The sequence below is a fragment of the Oncorhynchus keta genome, chromosome 9 (genome assembly GCF_023373465.1).
Source record: "Oncorhynchus keta strain PuntledgeMale-10-30-2019 chromosome 9, Oket_V2, whole genome shotgun sequence".
NCBI classification, from domain to species: Eukaryota; Metazoa; Chordata; class Actinopteri; order Salmoniformes; family Salmonidae; genus Oncorhynchus; species Oncorhynchus keta.
Genome location: NC_068429.1, coordinates 44,429,838 through 44,448,782, shown reverse-complemented (window position 1 = coordinate 44,448,782; position 18,945 = coordinate 44,429,838). Strand labels below are relative to the sequence as shown.

The following is an 18,945-nucleotide window of genomic DNA, read 5'->3' as shown; positions in this document are numbered from 1 at the left end:
GAGAGCAGTGGTTCAGGCCATGTGTGTCGCATGTGGCGTGCCTGTGACAGGAGGGGCGGCTACAAGGAGTCCCCATAGATTTAGATAGCTAAGTATTACCATATTAGTATTAACCCATCAGTGTGATGTCACTTCACATTTGCTAGGCTTGCTTGAGTTCTTCTTCAGCTGTTACCACCATCCCGTCATAACACACTGGCACTGATCCCAGACCAGAACATAACCTAGGCCCGTATTCATAAAGCTAATCTAGGATCAGTTTGGCCTTTTAGATTACAATGAATAAGATTACATGGATGTTGTAACCTGATCCAAGATCAGCACTCCTCCTCTGATACACTTTACGAATATGGTTCCTGGTTTACCATAAACATTGCAAACACGCGCTCACGTATCTCAAGCCAACTTCACGTATCTCATCAACACATTTGATCAGATGCGTTTGATGGTGGCGCATTGAACCCGCATAGACACAACCCAATTGATGCTGCGATGTGATAAATCAGTTGTGATACATTGTGTGATATACTCCCATGGACGTGCAGCTATGTCACACATGGATAGCTGACAATGGGGAACACAATGGATTTGCAGTGAAAAGAGGCAGAGAGGATTAGATTAGTAGTGAATTGGTGAGGTTTGGATGGGTTTGGGGCAAAAAGGAGCCATGGTCTGTTTGTGATCACATAAAGAAATAGAAGAATTAACATGTTACATGGATCATGGATCTTGGAGGCAGGGGATAGCAGAGAGAATGCACTCTGTGTGGCCTATTGTCATTTACACCCCCCATAGTTACTGCTGCGTAGGTTATATAACTAATATGAAAATATATCAACTCCTTGCCTCACAAGTAAAACACTTGCTCGCTGGCATTTCCTCGTGGCCTTTTTTAACAGTTTCACCAGAATAAAACTTATGCTTGAGATTGTTTCTCTGCCTCCCAAGCCTGTGACTCGCACAGGCTCACACTGACGTATGAGAGACAGCCTGACCGCATTGTCTTCTTTGGCGTGGGGGAGGGGGGAGAGACAGCGAGGGCTGCACGGGGGACATCGGCGGCAGTGCCCCTGTCCCTCCCGTCTCGTCCTAACCAGGGCGGAGGGAATGGCTGCCTCATTGTGCCAGAGAGTGCAGCTCAGCGCGCCCCTTCTCTGACTGGCACTGGCCCACAGCTGCATGGTCTGAGTCTGACTCTGAACATCTGTGTGCTATACATCCCCCCCCCCCATCTCTACCACCACCTCACTCTAACGCACACACACTGGTCTGCCTGTTCTGTTCATCCCCACCATCTTGTCCCCGCCCTGACCATAGTCACGTGACCCTGACGCACCCCTGTTATCTAATACTCGTGCCCTGCCCTCAGCTGCAGTGCACATGCGCCGTAGCTGAAACACAGGCGAGCGCACGCACGCACACACACACACACACAGAGAGATAACAGCATAGCCAGACATTTTAAAATGTAAAATCATCACATCCTCTTTGTTGTCAAGTAGTTCTAAGTATCACACTAGTATCCAACACCTTAACTGCACTGATGTCTGTACCCATGAAGCTAGCTGTACACAAGTAAGAAGACAAGGATCAATTGAGGGATGCTGACTTGACTTTCACTCTTCATCGTTAGTGAGGCAGTGCTGCCATCTAGCGGTTAGTACCATGAACACATGGAATGACTAAATAGAATCAAGTCATACAAGCGTCATTGACTCGAGCTTTATTTTATTTGAAAAACAAGTGAACCATTATGTACAGTACATAAAAAAAACATGGGGTCACAAACATGGGAGTTTGTCATTTTTCATTATAGGTTCATAATTTCAGAATGATTATTTACAACAGGAAAAAAAGCACATGTAATCTGTACAACATAAGGTGAGACAAACATAATTACATACAGTACATCATCAAATCGTTCCTAAACCAGTAGGCTTTATTAATAAATCACAAAAACACTCAAAAAAAGATTCAAACCAAGGTGTCTTCTATTTTTATTTTTTTGCTGACTGAACTATAGTGCCCTCTACTGGACAAGAGAGGCAATTGGACTTTGGCTCTCCCCTTTATTCTCACTGGCTGATTGGGGTCGTGTTCATTAGGGCACACTGTAGCAAAACGTTTTGCAACAGAAAACAAAATTGATAATCCCTCCCCGTTTCAGTATGTTTTCCTTTGTTTGGTGCCTTATGAATACGACCTGGGATGCACTTTCTGGCTGGCTGGCACTTATGCTGCATTCACAACCAATTCACGTGCTTTGAACTCATTGAGGAATGCTGATTGGCTTAAAGGCCAACAAGCTGCTCAAACATAAACTAAAAGTACAGCTATCATGCTTGTAAACCAATTATAGTATTCAAAACCCATATTAATTGATTGCTTTTTATAAATTGTTTAGTTGTTGTTGAAATTGTTTAGTTGATTTTCTTAGTAGGTGACGTCAGAGGTCAGCATGTGGGAGAAGTTGTAGCTCAGGGATGATAGACGAGTTTCCCAGTAGTACATACCAGTTAGAGGGGCGTTCAAGTGGATTGTTCCCAGTAGGACACGACTCACATCCTCAGGGGCAGCAGTGTCTACTCTGCTTGTTTTCTATGGGACTCTTAATTGATTTAAAAGTGATTGCATAGATCTGAGAGTCAGCTCTCTATCTCAGGCCTAAATACATCATGGATTGGAAAGCAATCAGCAGACACTGACACATCAACAAACAGATTGAAAATAAATCGTCATCTTCATTCATAGTGCTTTTGTGTTTCAACGCAACACTGCTTAGGAGTCGGCAGAGGAAAGGTTGCCAGGTATTATTTGATCAAAAGGTCACACTGTATTTAGTTCCAAGGACGTTGACAGATTCCTTTAAGCCCTCATCTCGATGTTGCATTTTACTAAAGCATTTCAGCAACAATACCATTTAAAAGAGAACATTTTATGAATTTGAGTGAGTGAAAAATCACACGATCCTACAGTGAATATGTGAAATCAAAAAAACGCTTTTGATGGTTTTAAAATCTAAATGTCCTTTTCAACACTCTGTCCATATCATATCAAACACACGTTATCATGCATACACAGCAAAACACAGCATACAGTCAGTCACTGAGGGGGTTTGAGGTAGCCTGATCCCCACATCCCATATTTATGTTGTTTTGCAATCTCGTATAGTTTCTTTGGCTGACAATGACCAGAGAAGTTGGCAAGAAGACAGCACAAACAGGTCTGGGACCAGGCTAGATCTGAGGGGGCCTCCATTCTGCCCTGAGAACATTCTGGTCACTTTCAGACTAAAGCACATTCATTCACACTGGTTAAAACCTGAATCCTATACGGCAACAGCAGAGGCTCAAACATGTTATGTTACCATGTCAACAAAGTCTTCAAACATGTTATGTTACCATGTCAACAAAGTCTTCAAACATGTTATGTTACCATGTCAACAAAGTCTTCAAACATGTTATGTTACCATGTCAACAAAGTCTTCAAACATGTCAACAAAATCTGCCGGTCAGCAATAAAACCACACAGAAAAATGTTATCTAAATAAAGTTGAAGAAAATAGTACAGTCAGTGTTTTTACATGTAAAAAAGCACGTTAATTCACTCAAACAGGTCAGAGTGCTTTAAGGATATTTCTAATGTTTGAGACAAGTGAGGACAAGGCAAACATGCTCATATGATTTCAATGGGACTGGAGTCATTATGAAACATTAATGGCATGCCAGAGATAAGGAGAGGGAGCGGGGGAGGAATGCTTCCCAAAATAGCTCCCATTAAAATAAAGGCTACCAAACGGTACTCAAACAAAATCAGAGTCATATGAAAAATGGATGACATGCCAGACATGAGGAGAGAGGGGATGCTTCTCAGAAGAGCCTCAATAAGAGAACTGCTTCTGAACAGCACACAAACAAAACCCACAGAGAGAATTGCTTTAGTATGCCTCAAACAGCTGATATGACTTGGCAACATACATTATTGTGTGTTGTGGGGGAGGATAAGTGTCTGTCTGTATGAGCACAATGCGTGTGTCAACAACAGGGGACCTGATGGGCTCTGTGATGAAGTAATGGCAGCCACGCAGAGAGTCTATACAAGAAGAACAGATTCTAGAACACACAACCTCTCAGTCAGAAGCTGAGGTCCGATGAGACAGGTCAGAGGTCATAGAGATAGATGCCGATGTATCTCTGGGGTACTGGTGTCCTGAAGTACACACACATTGTGTTAAATAGGACTCTCTCTTCAAGTCAGACAGAACACACACACACACACACACACACACACACACACACACACACACACACACACACACACACACACAGTTTACTATTACTCTCTGACAGAACAGTGTGTGACAATGAGCCAGTAAGTGCAGACGTAAGAGTAAGGGTAATAATGAAGGTGTTGAAGACAGATCAGAGCTTCATGTGATCTACCAGAGAACAGCTAGATCCAACTTCTCATGCACTGTTTGACCCTCAGCGCACACCATACCTGTTGTTCTTTGTAGCTTGCTGATGGGTAGAAGAATACCCAATTCCCCACTCCTCCTCGACCCACTCTGTCTTTCAGCATTTAGGGAGGGAAATATTACAGCCTATTGAAGAGCTCTGAAAAAAGCCCTTTGTGCCTTTTTTTGGGGGGAGATATACAGTGAGATGCTCCTTCTCGCCTCCTGTCTTCTTCTAAGTACACTATTTTGTCTCGGTTTAGTCGGCCTCCTCCCCTGTTATTCACTTTGGACATCCACATCAAGGTGCCTTGCAGTATGGGGAGGCGGGTCGTACCACTGTGAGCGCAGTGCTTTGTATAGGGGTGTTCAGTGAGATGGGTGCTATAGTTCACTATGGCGTACAGGAGGCTCCAGCTTGTGAGACAGAGCGGTCAGGACTTTGTTGAACTTCTCATAGCGTTCCGATTGGCTGCCCTCTGAACCCCTGCTTCCCCATAGCAACCTCATCTGGAACTCTGTCCGGAAGATCTCCAGAACTTCCTGACTCTCCTGGAAGCCTGGTGGAGGGGGGAAGAAAGAAAGAAAGAAAGAAAGAAAGAAAGAAAGAAAGAAAGAAAGAAAGAAAGAAAGAAAGAGAGAGAGAGAGAGGACAGAACATAAGAGAGAAGATAAAAGAGAAGAAATCAATATTAAAGACATTGTGGAAAACAGGCTAGTTAAGGTAGTGATTGACATCCTGCTCAAAACACCAGTCATCACCAGGGACTGGAATCAATAAGAACACAAGGCCAATGTAAACACACTGTAACCATCACCCTACCACAGATGTACACAACGCAACACCTCAATCGTTATTTCAGATCAATGCCAATGAAGTATAACACATCATATCGAACACACCCACACCGTCAGATATTACTGATGCCTCAGCATCAGGGAGCAACATAACAACTTAACATGTAACGCAATAACTACAGTTATTACTCTGTCAAATAAATCAATGCACACCAGGCACTACTCAGACAAGGCCTTAGTGGTTAGTCCATAGTAATGTCAATAAAGCCGACACCACACACTACTCTATAATACTATTATATACTCTGTGGACGGTCTCCTGGACCTGGATTAAGCCTAATCCCATCACGAGGCTAAAAAGCACATCCGACGGAGATTGAGTCTGATTCTCGACTGACGAATGAGCAGTGGTGATTTTAGCATGTAAGTCTTGGTGGGGCAAACTCAACAACAACAACAAACATTGGATGCATGCCAGCAAAGCCACTACACTACACGACACTAAACAATACATGAATTGCACGATAATGGTGACAAACGGTGCCCACTGTTAGGGCCAGGGCCTCATAAAGCTGTCCCAACAGCAGAGCTTTCTTATCAGCAACCATGGAGTGAATCCTTATCCCCGCTAGACCTGGCTATTGTCTGGCAGCGAAACCGTTCATTCAGCCTCATTTACTGCTTTAAAAAAAAAAAACATAGCTGATATGGCTGCCTTGCTTAGACACATGTGGTTTCTACTGACAATTCAGATGTACAAACTATGGCATAAGGGGACGATGACCAGATAAGAGGCAATCCGTAATTTCGATTAAGACATTAATGAGCGAGCTTAGACGGACGTAGTCAATATAACTATTTGTTCAGCACTTTTGAAATGTACAGCGACAGCGATTCAGAGCATGGGCCGTTCTTACAGTATTCACCAAGTCAGAACCGTAGGATAAATAAAGGGGGCATATAAGCAGACAATGAAAGCTCTTACGTTATTCAATGATTACATTTCTCTAAAACAGGTTATAGGCTACATGTGCACTACCAAGTCAGAACAGTAGGCTAAATTATGAGGGGGAAAGGGACCAAATTATTAAGGTGAGGCACATGGGCTACTAACAACTTACTACAAACATACTTAGTATTATTTTCTTAGCTACAGTATATATACTGTGTCTCCCTAGCATATTACATCAATTATGCAGCAGCATACAAGACATTATTGGACTCACAGTTGTGCTGTGCTCACTTGAACAGGAAAGTGGCGCAGCGGTCCTTCTTGTGGGGAAATTTGGTCATGAAACTTTGTCATCAAAGTCTGGCATTCTCTGGATTTATGGTGCTTTCAATACAACTGGGAACTCGGAAAAACATGGTTGAAACATGACTTAAATGATCTTCAGGTCGGAGCTCTAGAAAGAGGCCAGAGTTCCCGACTTGGAATTCAGAGTTGGATGACACTTCAAAATGTATTTTCCCAGTCAGAGCTAATTTAAAAAAGAATTCCCCCTGAGTTCCCAGCTGTCTTGAACTTACTGGTGTCTGAGATTTCCCAGTTCCGAGTTTCCAGTTGTTTTGAACATAGCAGAAGTCATGCTGGCTTGACAGCATGGCCAATGTATTCAACCTTTTCTGGCCCATGGTGTTGGGTGTGAATGTTTATCCTTTTAAGCTTGGAAAAGAGACTCTTAAACCCAGACCATAAACCCTCTCCACCGAATAGCAGGCAAGGGAAGCAAAATAGGGATTGCTTTGCAACGCTTGCAGTTAGCCACTGATTCCTTCCAAACCACTCATTGTTGAATTTGTGATTTCCAACTTGTTGTGTAATGTTAATGTCCAATGGCCGATGAACACCGATACGTTTTATCTATAATTTATCTTCATGTGACAAGGATTGAAAAGGATTTGCCAGGAGATTGTCAACGTGATTCATAAGTGATTCATAATGCTTGTCTACCTTGCCAGGTAAGATTTTGAACGTATGGTGTTGACATGATCAGTCCAATCAAAGCTATGGTAGATAAACTCAGCAAAAAAAGAAACGTCCTCGCACTGTCAACTGTGTTTACTTTCAGCAAACTTTTGTATGAACATAACAAGATTCAACAACTGAGACATAAACCGAACAAGTTCCACAGACATGTGACTTACAGAAATTGAATAATGTGTCCCTGAACAAAGGTGGGGGGTCAAAATCAAAAGTAACAGTCAGTATCTGGTGTGGCCACCAGCTGCATTAAGCACTGCAGTGCATCTCCTCCTCATGGACTGCACCAGATTTACCAGTTCTTTCTTCCACCAAGGCACCTGCAAGTTCCCAGACATTTCTGGGGGGGATTGGCCCTAGCCCCCACCTTCCGATCCAACAGGTCCCAGACGTGCTCAATGGGATTGAGATCCGGGCTCTTCGCTGGCCATAGCAGAACACTGACATAACTGTCTTGCAGGAAATCACACACAGAACGAGCAGTATAGCTGGTGGCACTGTCTTGCTGGAGGGTCATGTCAGGATGAGTCTGCAGGAAGAGTACCACATGAGGGAAGAGGATGTCTTCCCTGTAATGCACAGCGTTGAGATTGCCTGCAATGACAACAAGCTCAGTCCGATGATGCTGTGACACACTGCCTCAGACTATGACGGACCCTCCACCTCCAAATTGATCCTGCTCCAGAGTACAGGCCTCGGTGTAACGCTCATTCCTTCGACGATAAACGTAAATCCGACCATCACCCATGGTGAGACAAAACCGCGACTCGTATGTGAAGAGCACTTTTTGCCAGTCCTGTCTGGTCCAGCGACGGTGGGTTTGTGCCCGTAGGCGATGTTGTTGCCGGTGAGGACCTGCCTTACAACATGCCTACAAGCCCTCAGTCCAGCTTCTCTCAGCCTATTGCGGACAGTCTGAGCACTGATTGAGGGATTGTGCATTCCTGGTGTAACTCGGGCAGTTGCTGTTGCCATCTGTTACACAAATGTGATGTTCGGATGTACCGATCCTGTGCAGGTGTTGTTACACGTGGTCTGCCACTGCGAGGACGATCAGTTGTCCATCCTGTCTCCCTGTAACACTGTCTTAGGTGTCTCACAGTATGGACATTGCAATTTATTGCCCTGGCCACATCTGCAGTCCTCATGCCTCCTTGCAGCATACCTAAGGCACATTCACACAGATGAGCTGGGACCCTGGGCATCTTTCTTTTGGTGTTTTTCAGAGTCCGTAGAAAGGCCTCTTTAGTGTCCTACGATTTCATAACTGTGACCTTAATTGCGTACCGTCTGTAATCTGTTAGTGTCTTAACGACTGTTCCACAGGTGTATGTTGATGAATTGTTTATGGTTCATTGAACAAGCATGGGAAACAGTGTTTAAACCCTTGCTCGTGGTTAGAGCGTTGGGCCTGTAACAGAAAGGGTGCTAGATCGAATCCCCGAGCTGACAAGGATAAAAATCTGTCGTTCTGCCCCTGAAAAAGGCAGTTAACCTACTGTTCCTAGGCCGTCATTGTAAATAAGAATTTGTTCTTAACTGACTTGCCTAGTTAAATAAAGGTGAAATAAAAACACATTTTAAAAACTGAGCGAGGCTGAAACATCTGACTTTTGGAGCTGCCGTACTCAAGAAAGCAAAAAAGAGAACACATTTCTATGCAGTTTTTTTCCGCTAAAACATTTTTATTTTTACATTGTTTGCAAACTGGTATGTGACACGTATTAATGGCAAAATAACATGCGAAACAGGCTCCCTGCATATGGCACTGCATCTCACTGCTAGAGGTGTCACTACAGACCCTGGTTCAATCCCGGGCTGTATCACAACCGGCCATGATCGGGAGTCCCATAGGGCAGTGCACAATTCTCCCAGCGTCGCCCGGGTTAGGGGAGGGTTTGGCCGGGGTAGGCCGTCATTGTAAAATAAGAATTTGATCTGAACTGACTTAGTTAAATAAATAAATAAATAAATAAATAAATAAATAACAGGCAACAACTCAAGAGCCCCACCTGTCCTGTCCTGAATGACTCTCTCCTGACAGGTCACCTCTGTGACCTGTCTGACAGTGATCTGGGTCCGGGAAACTGACCTCGTGTGTTGTGCACACACACACACACACACAGAACCCTTACCTTGTAGTTTGGTTTCAGCATTGTTGCGGTACAGCACCCCGTGGTGAGCGATGGTCCGGGCCGCCTCCAGGTGTGACATCACCACATCAACACCTGCCTCCACGTTCTCCCAGGGTTCTATCCCCGCCCCTGGCCCCTCCCCCACAGCCACACCCTTCTCCAACAGAGACAGCAGAGGAACCACGTGAGGGAAGGACGTGTTGGACAGCACACTGCTCTCTTAAATACACACAGAGGACACACAGATACAGAGAGTTAGAAACACTGGTCACTGAAATACTATATAACATCTAGTAGACAGGTAGAGAGACACTCAGACTCTTGAGACTTTGCAATAGTGATTCGTCTTTTCATTCCTTCACCATGAGATATACATCATGCTTTGTGCGCTGTGCTCTCCTGTGACAGAGTGCCTTGTGAAAAAGTGCTATCTGAGCCTCCAGCTTCATACCTTTGCCATCGTTCATGTTCTTCATGAAGGGCTTGAGCTTCTTCTCATAGAGGATGGCTCCCTCTGTGTGTCTCTGACGCAACGTCATCCACGTCTGCTCCAAGCGAGAAATCTGACAGAGGTAGAACAGCATGTGTAATGTCAATTAAAATATATATATGTGTGTGTGTGTGTGTGTGTGTGTGTGTGTGTGTGTGTGTGTGTGTGTCTGTGTGTATACTTTATGTCCATATACCTGTGGCAGCTCCAGTGCTCTCATCACAGCAGCAAAGCCGAACATGTTCCCAAGGTTGCTCTTGAGTTCAGCAGCCAGCTGGATGGTCTTATGGAGCAGAGCAGCCCTCTCCTCTGTACTGCCTGTACACCCCAGCAGGTCCACAGCCATCATTATAGACATGGTATAGAACCTGGGAAGGGCAGGATGGGAGATGAAGGAAGCAAGAGATGAGTAGATGAGGATACAATCACGGTTGAAGAGCCCAATTGACTTACCATGACGAGAGTTCACTCGTCCCAAGGCTAATTGCGACAAAGAAAGAGGTCGTCTGGGGTGTACGAGAATATGACGGGAGGGACATTTCAATTTCCCAGCGTGTACTCTCTAGCTGTTTTATGTCCAGCATTGAGCTGAATCTGACCTCTCCATCAGGTCCAGTCTCAGCTAACCCGAACCCGAGCTTCATGTCCACATCCAAGTTCAAACCTAGCCTCAAACCTAACTTCATGTCTACATCCCAGTTCAACCCTCAACCACAACCCTAACCCGAGCTTAATGTCAACATCCCAGTTCAAACCTAGCCTCAACTACAACCCTAGCATAATGTCCACATCCCAGTTGAACCCAAGCCTCAACCACAACCCCAAACAGAGCTTCATGTCCACACCCCAGTTCAAACCTAGGCTCAACCACAACCCAAACCCCAGCTTCATGTCCACATTCCAGTTCAACCCGAGCATTAACCATAACCCTAAACCGAGCTTCATGTCCACCACCCAGGTCAACCCAAGCCTTAACCACAACCCCAGCTTCATGTCCACATCCAAGTTCAACCCGAGCCTCAACCACAACCCTAACTTCATGTCCACATCCAAGTTCCAATCTAGCATCAACCATAACCCTAAACCTAGCTTCATGTCCACATCGAAGTTCAACCCGAGCCTCAACCACAACCCCAGCTTCATGTCCACATCCAAGTTCAACCCGAGCCTCAACCACAACCCCAGCTTCATGTCCACATCCAAGTTCCAATCTAGCATCAACCATAACCCTAAACCTAGCTTCATGTCCACATCCAAGTTCAACCCGAGCCTCAACCACAACCCTAACTTCATGTCCACATCCAAGTTCCAATCTAGCATCAACCATAACCCTAAACCTAGCTTCATGTCCACATCGAAGTTCAACCCGAGCCTCAACCACAACCCCAGCTTCATGTCCACATCCAAGTTCAACCCGAGCCTCAACCACAACCCTAACTTCATGTCCACATCCAAGTTCCAATCTAGCATCAACCATAACCCTAAACCTAGCTTCATGTCCACATCCAAGTTCAACCCGAGCCTCAACCACAACCCCAGCTTCATGTCCACATCCAAGTTCAACCCGAGCCTCAACCACAACCCGATCCCTACCCGAGCCTCAACTCTAACTTCATGTCACATCCGAGTTCAACCTCAGCCTCAACCACAATCCTAACCCTTCTTGTCTACATCCCAGTTCAACAAAGGCGTCAACCATAACCCTAACTTCATGTCCACATCCAAGTTCAACCATAGCCTCAACACCAACCCAAACTTCATGTCTACATCCCAGTTCAACCCTCAACCCTAACTTCATGTTCACATCCCAGTTCAAGCCTAGCCTCAACACCAACCCAAACTTCATGTCTACATCCCAGTTCAACCCTAACTTCATGTCTACATCACAGTTCAACTCTATCCTCAACCACAACCCTAACTTCAGGTCCACATCCCAGTTCAACCCTAACCTCCATCCTAATCCTAGATTCATGTCCACATCCCAGTTCAACCATAGCCTCAACCACAATCCTAACCCTAGTTTCATGTCTACATCCCAGTTCAACCATAGCCTGAACCACAACCCTAAACCTAGTTTCATGTCTACATCCAAGTTCAACAAAGGCGTCAACCATAACCCTAACATCATGTCCACATCCCAGTTCAACCATAGCCTGAACCACAACCCTAAACCTAGTTTCATGTCTACATCCAAGTTCAACAAAGGCGTCAACCATAACCCTAACATCATGTCCACATCCAAGTTCAACCCTAGCCTCAAACATAACCCTAGCTTCATGTCCACATCCCAGTTCAACCATAGCCTCAACCACAACCCCAGCTTCATGTCCACATCCAAGTTCAACCCGAGCCTCAACCACAACCCGAACCCTAGCTTAATGTCTACATTCCAGTTCAACCCGAGCCTCAACCACAACCCTATCCCTACCCGAGCCTCAACCCTAACTTCATGTCACATCCAAGTTCAACCTCAGCCTCAACCACAATCCTAACCCTAGCTTCATGTCCACATCCCAGATCAACCACAACCCTAACTTGATGTCTCCACCCCAGTTCAACCCAAGACTCATCCCTAACCCTAGCTTAATGTCTACATCCCATATCAACCCTCAACCATAACTCAAGCTTCATGTCCACATCCTATTTCAACCCTCGCCTCAACAACAACCCGAACTTCATGTCCACATCCCAGTTAAACTCTAACCTCAACCCTAACTTCATGTCCACATCCAAGTTCCACACTAGCATCAACAATAAACCTAGATTCATGTCCACATCCCAGTTCAACCCTCGCCTCAACCACAATCCTAACCCTAACTTCATGTCCACATCCAATTTCAAACCAAGACCCAACCACAAACCTAACTTCAGGTCCACATCCCAGTTCAACCCTGGCCTCAACCATGACCCGGGCTTCATGTCCACATCCCAGTTCAACCACAACCCGAGCTTCATGTCCACATCCCAGTTCAACCACAACCCGAGCTTCATGTCCACATCCAAGTTCAACCCTAGGCTCAACCACAACCCAAACCCCAGCTTCATGTCCACATCCAAGTTCAAACCTAGCCTCAAACCTAACTTCATGTCTACATCCCAGTTCACTCCTCAACCACAACCCTAACCCTAGCTTCATGTCAACATCCCAATTCAAACCTAGCCTCAATCACAACCCTAACTTCATGTCTACATCCCAGTTCAACCCTAGCTTAATGTCCATATCCCAGTTCAACCCAAGCCTCAACCACAACCCAAGCTTCATGTCAACATCCCAGTTCAACCCTCAACCACAACACTAAACAGAGCTTCATGCCCACACCCCAGTTCAAACCTAGGCTCAACCACAACCCAAACCCCAGCTTCATGTCCACATTCCAGTTCAACCCGAGCATCAACCATAACCCTAAACCGAGCTTCATGTCCACCACCCAGGTCAACCCAAGCGTTAACCACAACCCTAACCCTAACTTCTTGTCCACATCCAAGTTCCAATCTAGCCTCAATCACATCCCTAACCCTAACTTCCTGTCCACATCCAATGTCAACCCTAGCATCAACCATAACCCTAAACCTAGCTTCATGTCCACATCCAAGTTCAACCCGAGCCTCAACCACAACCCTAACTTCATGTCTACATCACAGTTCAACTCTAGCCTTAACCACAACCCTAACTTCATGTCTACATCACAGTTCAACCCTAACCTCCATCCTAATCCTAGCTTCATGTCCACATCCAAGTTCAACTCTAGCATCAAACCTAAACATATCTTCATTTCCACATCCAAGTTCAACACTACCCTTAACCACAACCCTAAACCTAGTTTCATGTCTACATCCAAGTTCAACCCTCAACCCTAACTTCATGTTCACATCCCAGTTCAAGCCTAGCCTCAACACCAACCCAAACTTCATGTCTACATCCCAGTTCAACCCTAACTTCATGTCTACATCACAGTTCAACTCTAGCCTTAACCACAACCCTAACTTAATGTCTACATCCCAGTTCAACCCTAACCTCCATCCTAATCCTAGATTCATGTCCACATCCAAGTTCAACCATAGCCTGAACCACAACCCTAAACCTAGTTTCATGTCTACATCCCAGTTCAACAAAGGCGTCAACCATAACCCTAACATCATGTCCACATCCAAGTTCAACCATAGCCTGAACCACAACCCTAACCCTAGCTTCATGTCCACATCCCAGTTCAACCATAGTCTCAAACATAACCCTAACTTCATTTCCACATCCAAGTTCAACCATAGTCTCAAACATAACCCTAGCTTAATGTCTAAATCCCAGTTAACTTTACCATTACCCACAACCCTAATCCTAGCTTCATGTCTACATCCAAGTTCAACCCTAGCCTAAACCCTAACTTCATGTTCACATCCCAGTTCAACCCTCAACCACAACCCTAACCCTAGCTTAATGTCAACATCCCAGTTCAAACCTAGCCTCAACCACAACCCTACCTTCATGTCTACATCCCAGTTCAACCCTAGCTTAATGTCCACATCCCAGTTCAACCCAAGCCTCAACTACAACCCTAGCATAATGTCCAGATCCCAGTTCAACCCTAGCCCCAACCACAACCCTAACTTCATGTCTACATGCCAGTTCAAACCTAGCCTCAACCACAACCCCGTCTTCCTGTTTACATCCCAGTTCAACCCTAGCCTCAACCACAAACCTAACCTTAGCTTCATGTCTACATCCCAGTTCAACCACAGCCTCAACCACAATCCCAAGTTCATGTCTACATTCCAGTTCAACCTAGCCTCAACCACAACCCTAACACGAACTTCATGTCTATATCCCAGTTCAACTCCAGCCTCAACCACAACCCTAACTTCAGGTTCACATTCCAGTTCAACCCAAACCTCAAGCCTAACCCTAGCTCCATGTACACATTCAAGTTCAACCCAAGCATCAACCACAACCCTAACCCTTGCTTCATGTCCACATCCCAGTTCAATCCGAGCCTCAAACATAATCCTAGCTTTGTGTTCACATCCAAGTTCAACCCTCAACCACAACCCTTACCCTAGCTTAATGTCTAAATCCCAGTTAAACTCTACCACTACCCACAACCCTAATCCTAGCTTCATGTCTACATCCAAGTTCAACCCAAGCCTCAAACACATCCCAGTTCAACCGTAGCCTCAACCACAACCCCAGCTTCATGTCCACATCCCAGTTCAAACCTAGCCCCAACCACAAACCTAACTTCATGTCTACATCCCAGTTCAACCCTAGCCTCAAACCCAACTTAATGTCCACATCCCAGTTCAAACCTAGCCTCAAACCTAACTTCATGTCCACATCCCAGTTCAAACCTTGCCTCGAACCACAACCCTAACTTCATGTCTACATCCCAGTTCAAACCAAGCTTAATGTCCCCATCCCAGTTCCAGCCTCAACCACAAACGTAACCCGAGCTTCATGTCTACATCCCAGTTCAACCCAAGCCACAACCCTAACTTCATATCTACATCCCAGTTCAACCGTAGCCTCAACCACAACCCCAGCTTCATGTCCACATCCAAGTTCAAACCGAGCCTCAACCACAACCCTAACTTCATGTATCCATGCCAGTTCAAACCTAACCTCAACCACAACCCCGTCTTCATGTTTACATCCCAGTTCAACCGTAGCCTCAACCACAACCCCAGCTTCATGTCCACATCCCAGTTCAATCCGAGCTTCAAACATAATCCTAGCTTTGTGTTCACATCCAAGTTCAACCCTCAACCACAACCCTTACCCTAGCTTAATGTCTAAATCCCAGTTAAACTCTACCACTACCCACAACCCTAATCCTAGCTTCATGTCTACATCCAAGTTCAACCCAAGACTCAAACACATCCCAGTTCAACCGTAGCCTCAACCACAAACCTAACCTTAGCTTCATGTCTACATCCCAGTTCAACCACAGCCTCAACCACAATCCCAAGTTCATGTCTACATTCCAGTTCAACCCTAGCCTCAACCACAACCCTAACACGAACTTCATGTCTATATCCCAGTTCAACTCCAGCCTCAACCACAACCCTAACTTCAGGTTCACATTCCAGTTCAACCCAAACCTCAAGCCTAACCCTAGCTCCATGTACACATTCAAGTTCAACCCAAGCATCAACCACAACCCTAACCCTTACTTCATGTCCACATCCCAGTTCAATCCGAGCCTCAAACATAATCCTAGCTTTGTGTTCACATCCAAGTTCAACCCTCAACCACAACCCTTACCCTAGCTTAATGTCTAAATCCCAGTTAAACTCTACCACTACCCACAACCCTATTCCTAGCTTCATGTCTACATCCAAGTTCAACCCAAGCCTCAAACACATCCCAGTTCAACCGTAGCCTCAACCACAACCCCAGCTTCATGTCCACATCCCAGTTCAAACCTAGCCCCAACCACAAACCTAACTTCATGTCTACATCCCAGTTCAAACCTAGCCTCAAACCTAACTTCATGTCCACATCCCAGTTCAAACCTTGCCTCGAACCACAACCCTAACTTCATGTCTACATCCCAGTTCAAACCAAGCTTAATGTCCCCATCCCAGTTCCAGCCTCAACCACAATCCTAACCCTAGTTTCATGTCTACATCCCAGTTCAACCATAGCCACAACCCTAACCCTAACTTCATATCTACATCCCAGTTCAACCGTAGCCTCAACCACAACCCCAGCTTCATGTCCACATCCAAGTTCAAACCGAGCCTCAACCACAACCCTAACTTCATGTATCCATGCCAGTTCAAACCTAGCCTCAACCACAACCCCGTCTTCATGTTTACATTCCAGTTCAACCGTAGCCTCAACCACAACCCCAGCTTCATGTCCACATTCCAGTTCAACCCTAGCCACAACCACAACCCTAACTTCATATCTACATTCCAGTTCAACCCTAGCCTCAACCACAACCCTAACATCATGTCTACATTCCAGTTCAACCGTAGCCTCAACCACAACCCCAGATTCATGTCCACATCCCAGTCAACCCAAGCCACAACCCTAACCCTAACTTCATATCTACATTCCAGTTCAACCCTAGCCTCAACCACAACCCTAACATCATGTTTACATCCCAGTTCAAGCAGAGCCTCAACCACAACCCAAACCCTAGCTTCATGTCCACATCCAAGTTCAAACCTAGCCTCAAACCTAACTTCATGTCCACATCCCAGTTCAACCCTAGCCTCAACCACAACCCTAACTTCATGTCTACATCCCAGTTCAAGCACTAGCTTAATGTAATGTCCACATCCCAGTTCATGTCTACATTCCAGCTTAATGTCCACATCCCAGTTCAAACCATAATATAATAATATAATAAATAATATAGCCATTTCAACCACAACCTTAAGTCATGCATACATTCTACATTCCAGTTCAACCGTAGCCTCAACCACAACCCCTAACCCTAGCTTCATCCCAGTTCAACACATCCCAAGTTCAAACCTAGCCTCAAACCTAACTTCATGTCCACATCCAAACCTAGCCTCAAACCTAACTTCATGTCCACATCCCAGTTCAACCCTAGCCTCAACCACAACCCTAACTTCATGTCTACATCCCAGTTTAACCCAAGCCTCAACCACAACCCTAACCCGAACTTCATGTCTACGTCCCAGTTCAACCCTATCCTCAACCACAACCCTAACTTCATGTCTACATCCCAGTTCAACCACAACCCTGACTTCATGTTTACTTCCTAGTTCAACCCTAGCCTCAACCACAACCCTAACTCAATGTCTACATGCCAGTTCAAACACAACCCTAGCTTCATGTCTACATCCCAGTTCAACCACAACCCTAACTTCAGGTCTACATCCCAGTTCAACCCTAGCCTCAACCACAACCCTGTCTTCATGTCTACATCCCAGTTCAACCCTAGCCTCAACCACAACCCTGTCTTCATGTGGTCATGACGTTGGCCTGGGGGGTAGGTTTATGACAGTCATAAATACCTCTTCCCCCCCTTTTTCCTCTCTCTACCCTACTGAGGTTACATTTGCAAAACCCTTAGTTAACATAGAGATTCTGGGAACATCAGAAGGTGGGGGGGGGATGAACTATATTCTGGTAGTCCGATCAATTGAACATATGCGGTGGTACTGAATATGATGGTACATATGCGGTGGTACTGAATATGATGTCAGTTCGGTTGTCATCTGAGACATTCTCATCAATGATAAGATGACAAACTCTACAGTGGAAAGTCTACACATCAGAGTTATCGGATTCACATGGAATTGTTGCTCAATTTAAATGTTTGAATATTCAATTATTTGTGATGGGATGAAATGTGATTTTAGCTTCTAAAATGTGAGATTTGGGTTTTCATAAGATAGGGCTCTGCTCAATCAGTGGCCCGCCCCTGTGAAGGGACATGGGCTATAAAACACATCCTCCTCTCGCTTCCTATATAAGCCCTTGACGACAATTTAACCTCCTGTTCCGACGTGAGGATGACGGTCCTATGTCAGAATGGTTCAGATAATAACTACAGAACGAAGCCAACATCAGCGTGAGCTTTGGTTGCGAATGGTATGAACTTTGAACTCTTATTCACTACAGAAGTGATACCTCCTAGCCGTTGAGTTAGCAACAGCAGATGCAACGAGGGTTAGGAAGGAACAGACAGAGTATCCCGTCTATCACCCAACGACGTTACTACAACGTATCCAATTGACAACCAGAGACATTCTTCAAAAGACTCAGTTGGGCAACACGGCCTTCCATCTTCCACCAACCTACCGAAGCGCAGCTCTGAGTAAATATTTATTGCATTTTCCTTTTCCAAATGGGCGGTAATTTAGAATTCATAAGATACTGTATTTACGATAGCACAGCTTCTTCCCTTTGTTCCTCAGTCTTCCCGCTCTTTCACTCAAACCCAGCCCTTCTCTTTTGTGTAACAAGCTGTCATACAGTGCCTTGCGAAAGTATTCGGCCCCCTTGAACTTTGCGACCTTTTGCCACATTTCAGGCTTCAAACATAAAGATATAAAACTGTATTTTTTTGTGAAGAATCAACAACAAGTGGGACACAATCATGAAGTGGAA

General features: G+C 45.2%; 1 protein-coding gene across 9 annotated transcripts in view; it reads right to left on the bottom strand.

Annotated features, from left to right (window-relative positions):
- Positions 1-1,711: 1,711 nt before the first annotated feature.
- sh2d3ca (SH2 domain containing 3Ca) overlaps positions 1,712-18,945 on the bottom strand; it is a 304,863-nt gene continuing 287,629 nt past the window's right edge. For all 9 annotated transcript variants that reach the window (XM_052525971.1, XM_052525972.1, XM_052525969.1 and 6 more), the window contains 4 exons: positions 10,060-10,231; positions 9,825-9,936; positions 9,374-9,592; positions 1,712-5,016 (listed from right to left, as the gene is read on the bottom strand). In XM_052525971.1, the coding sequence (XP_052381931.1) occupies positions 4,841-5,016; positions 9,374-9,592; positions 9,825-9,936; positions 10,060-10,231 (679 nt within the window). In that variant the 3' untranslated portion in view covers positions 1,712-4,840. The remainder of the gene's footprint in view (positions 5,017-9,373; positions 9,593-9,824; positions 9,937-10,059; positions 10,232-18,945) is intronic.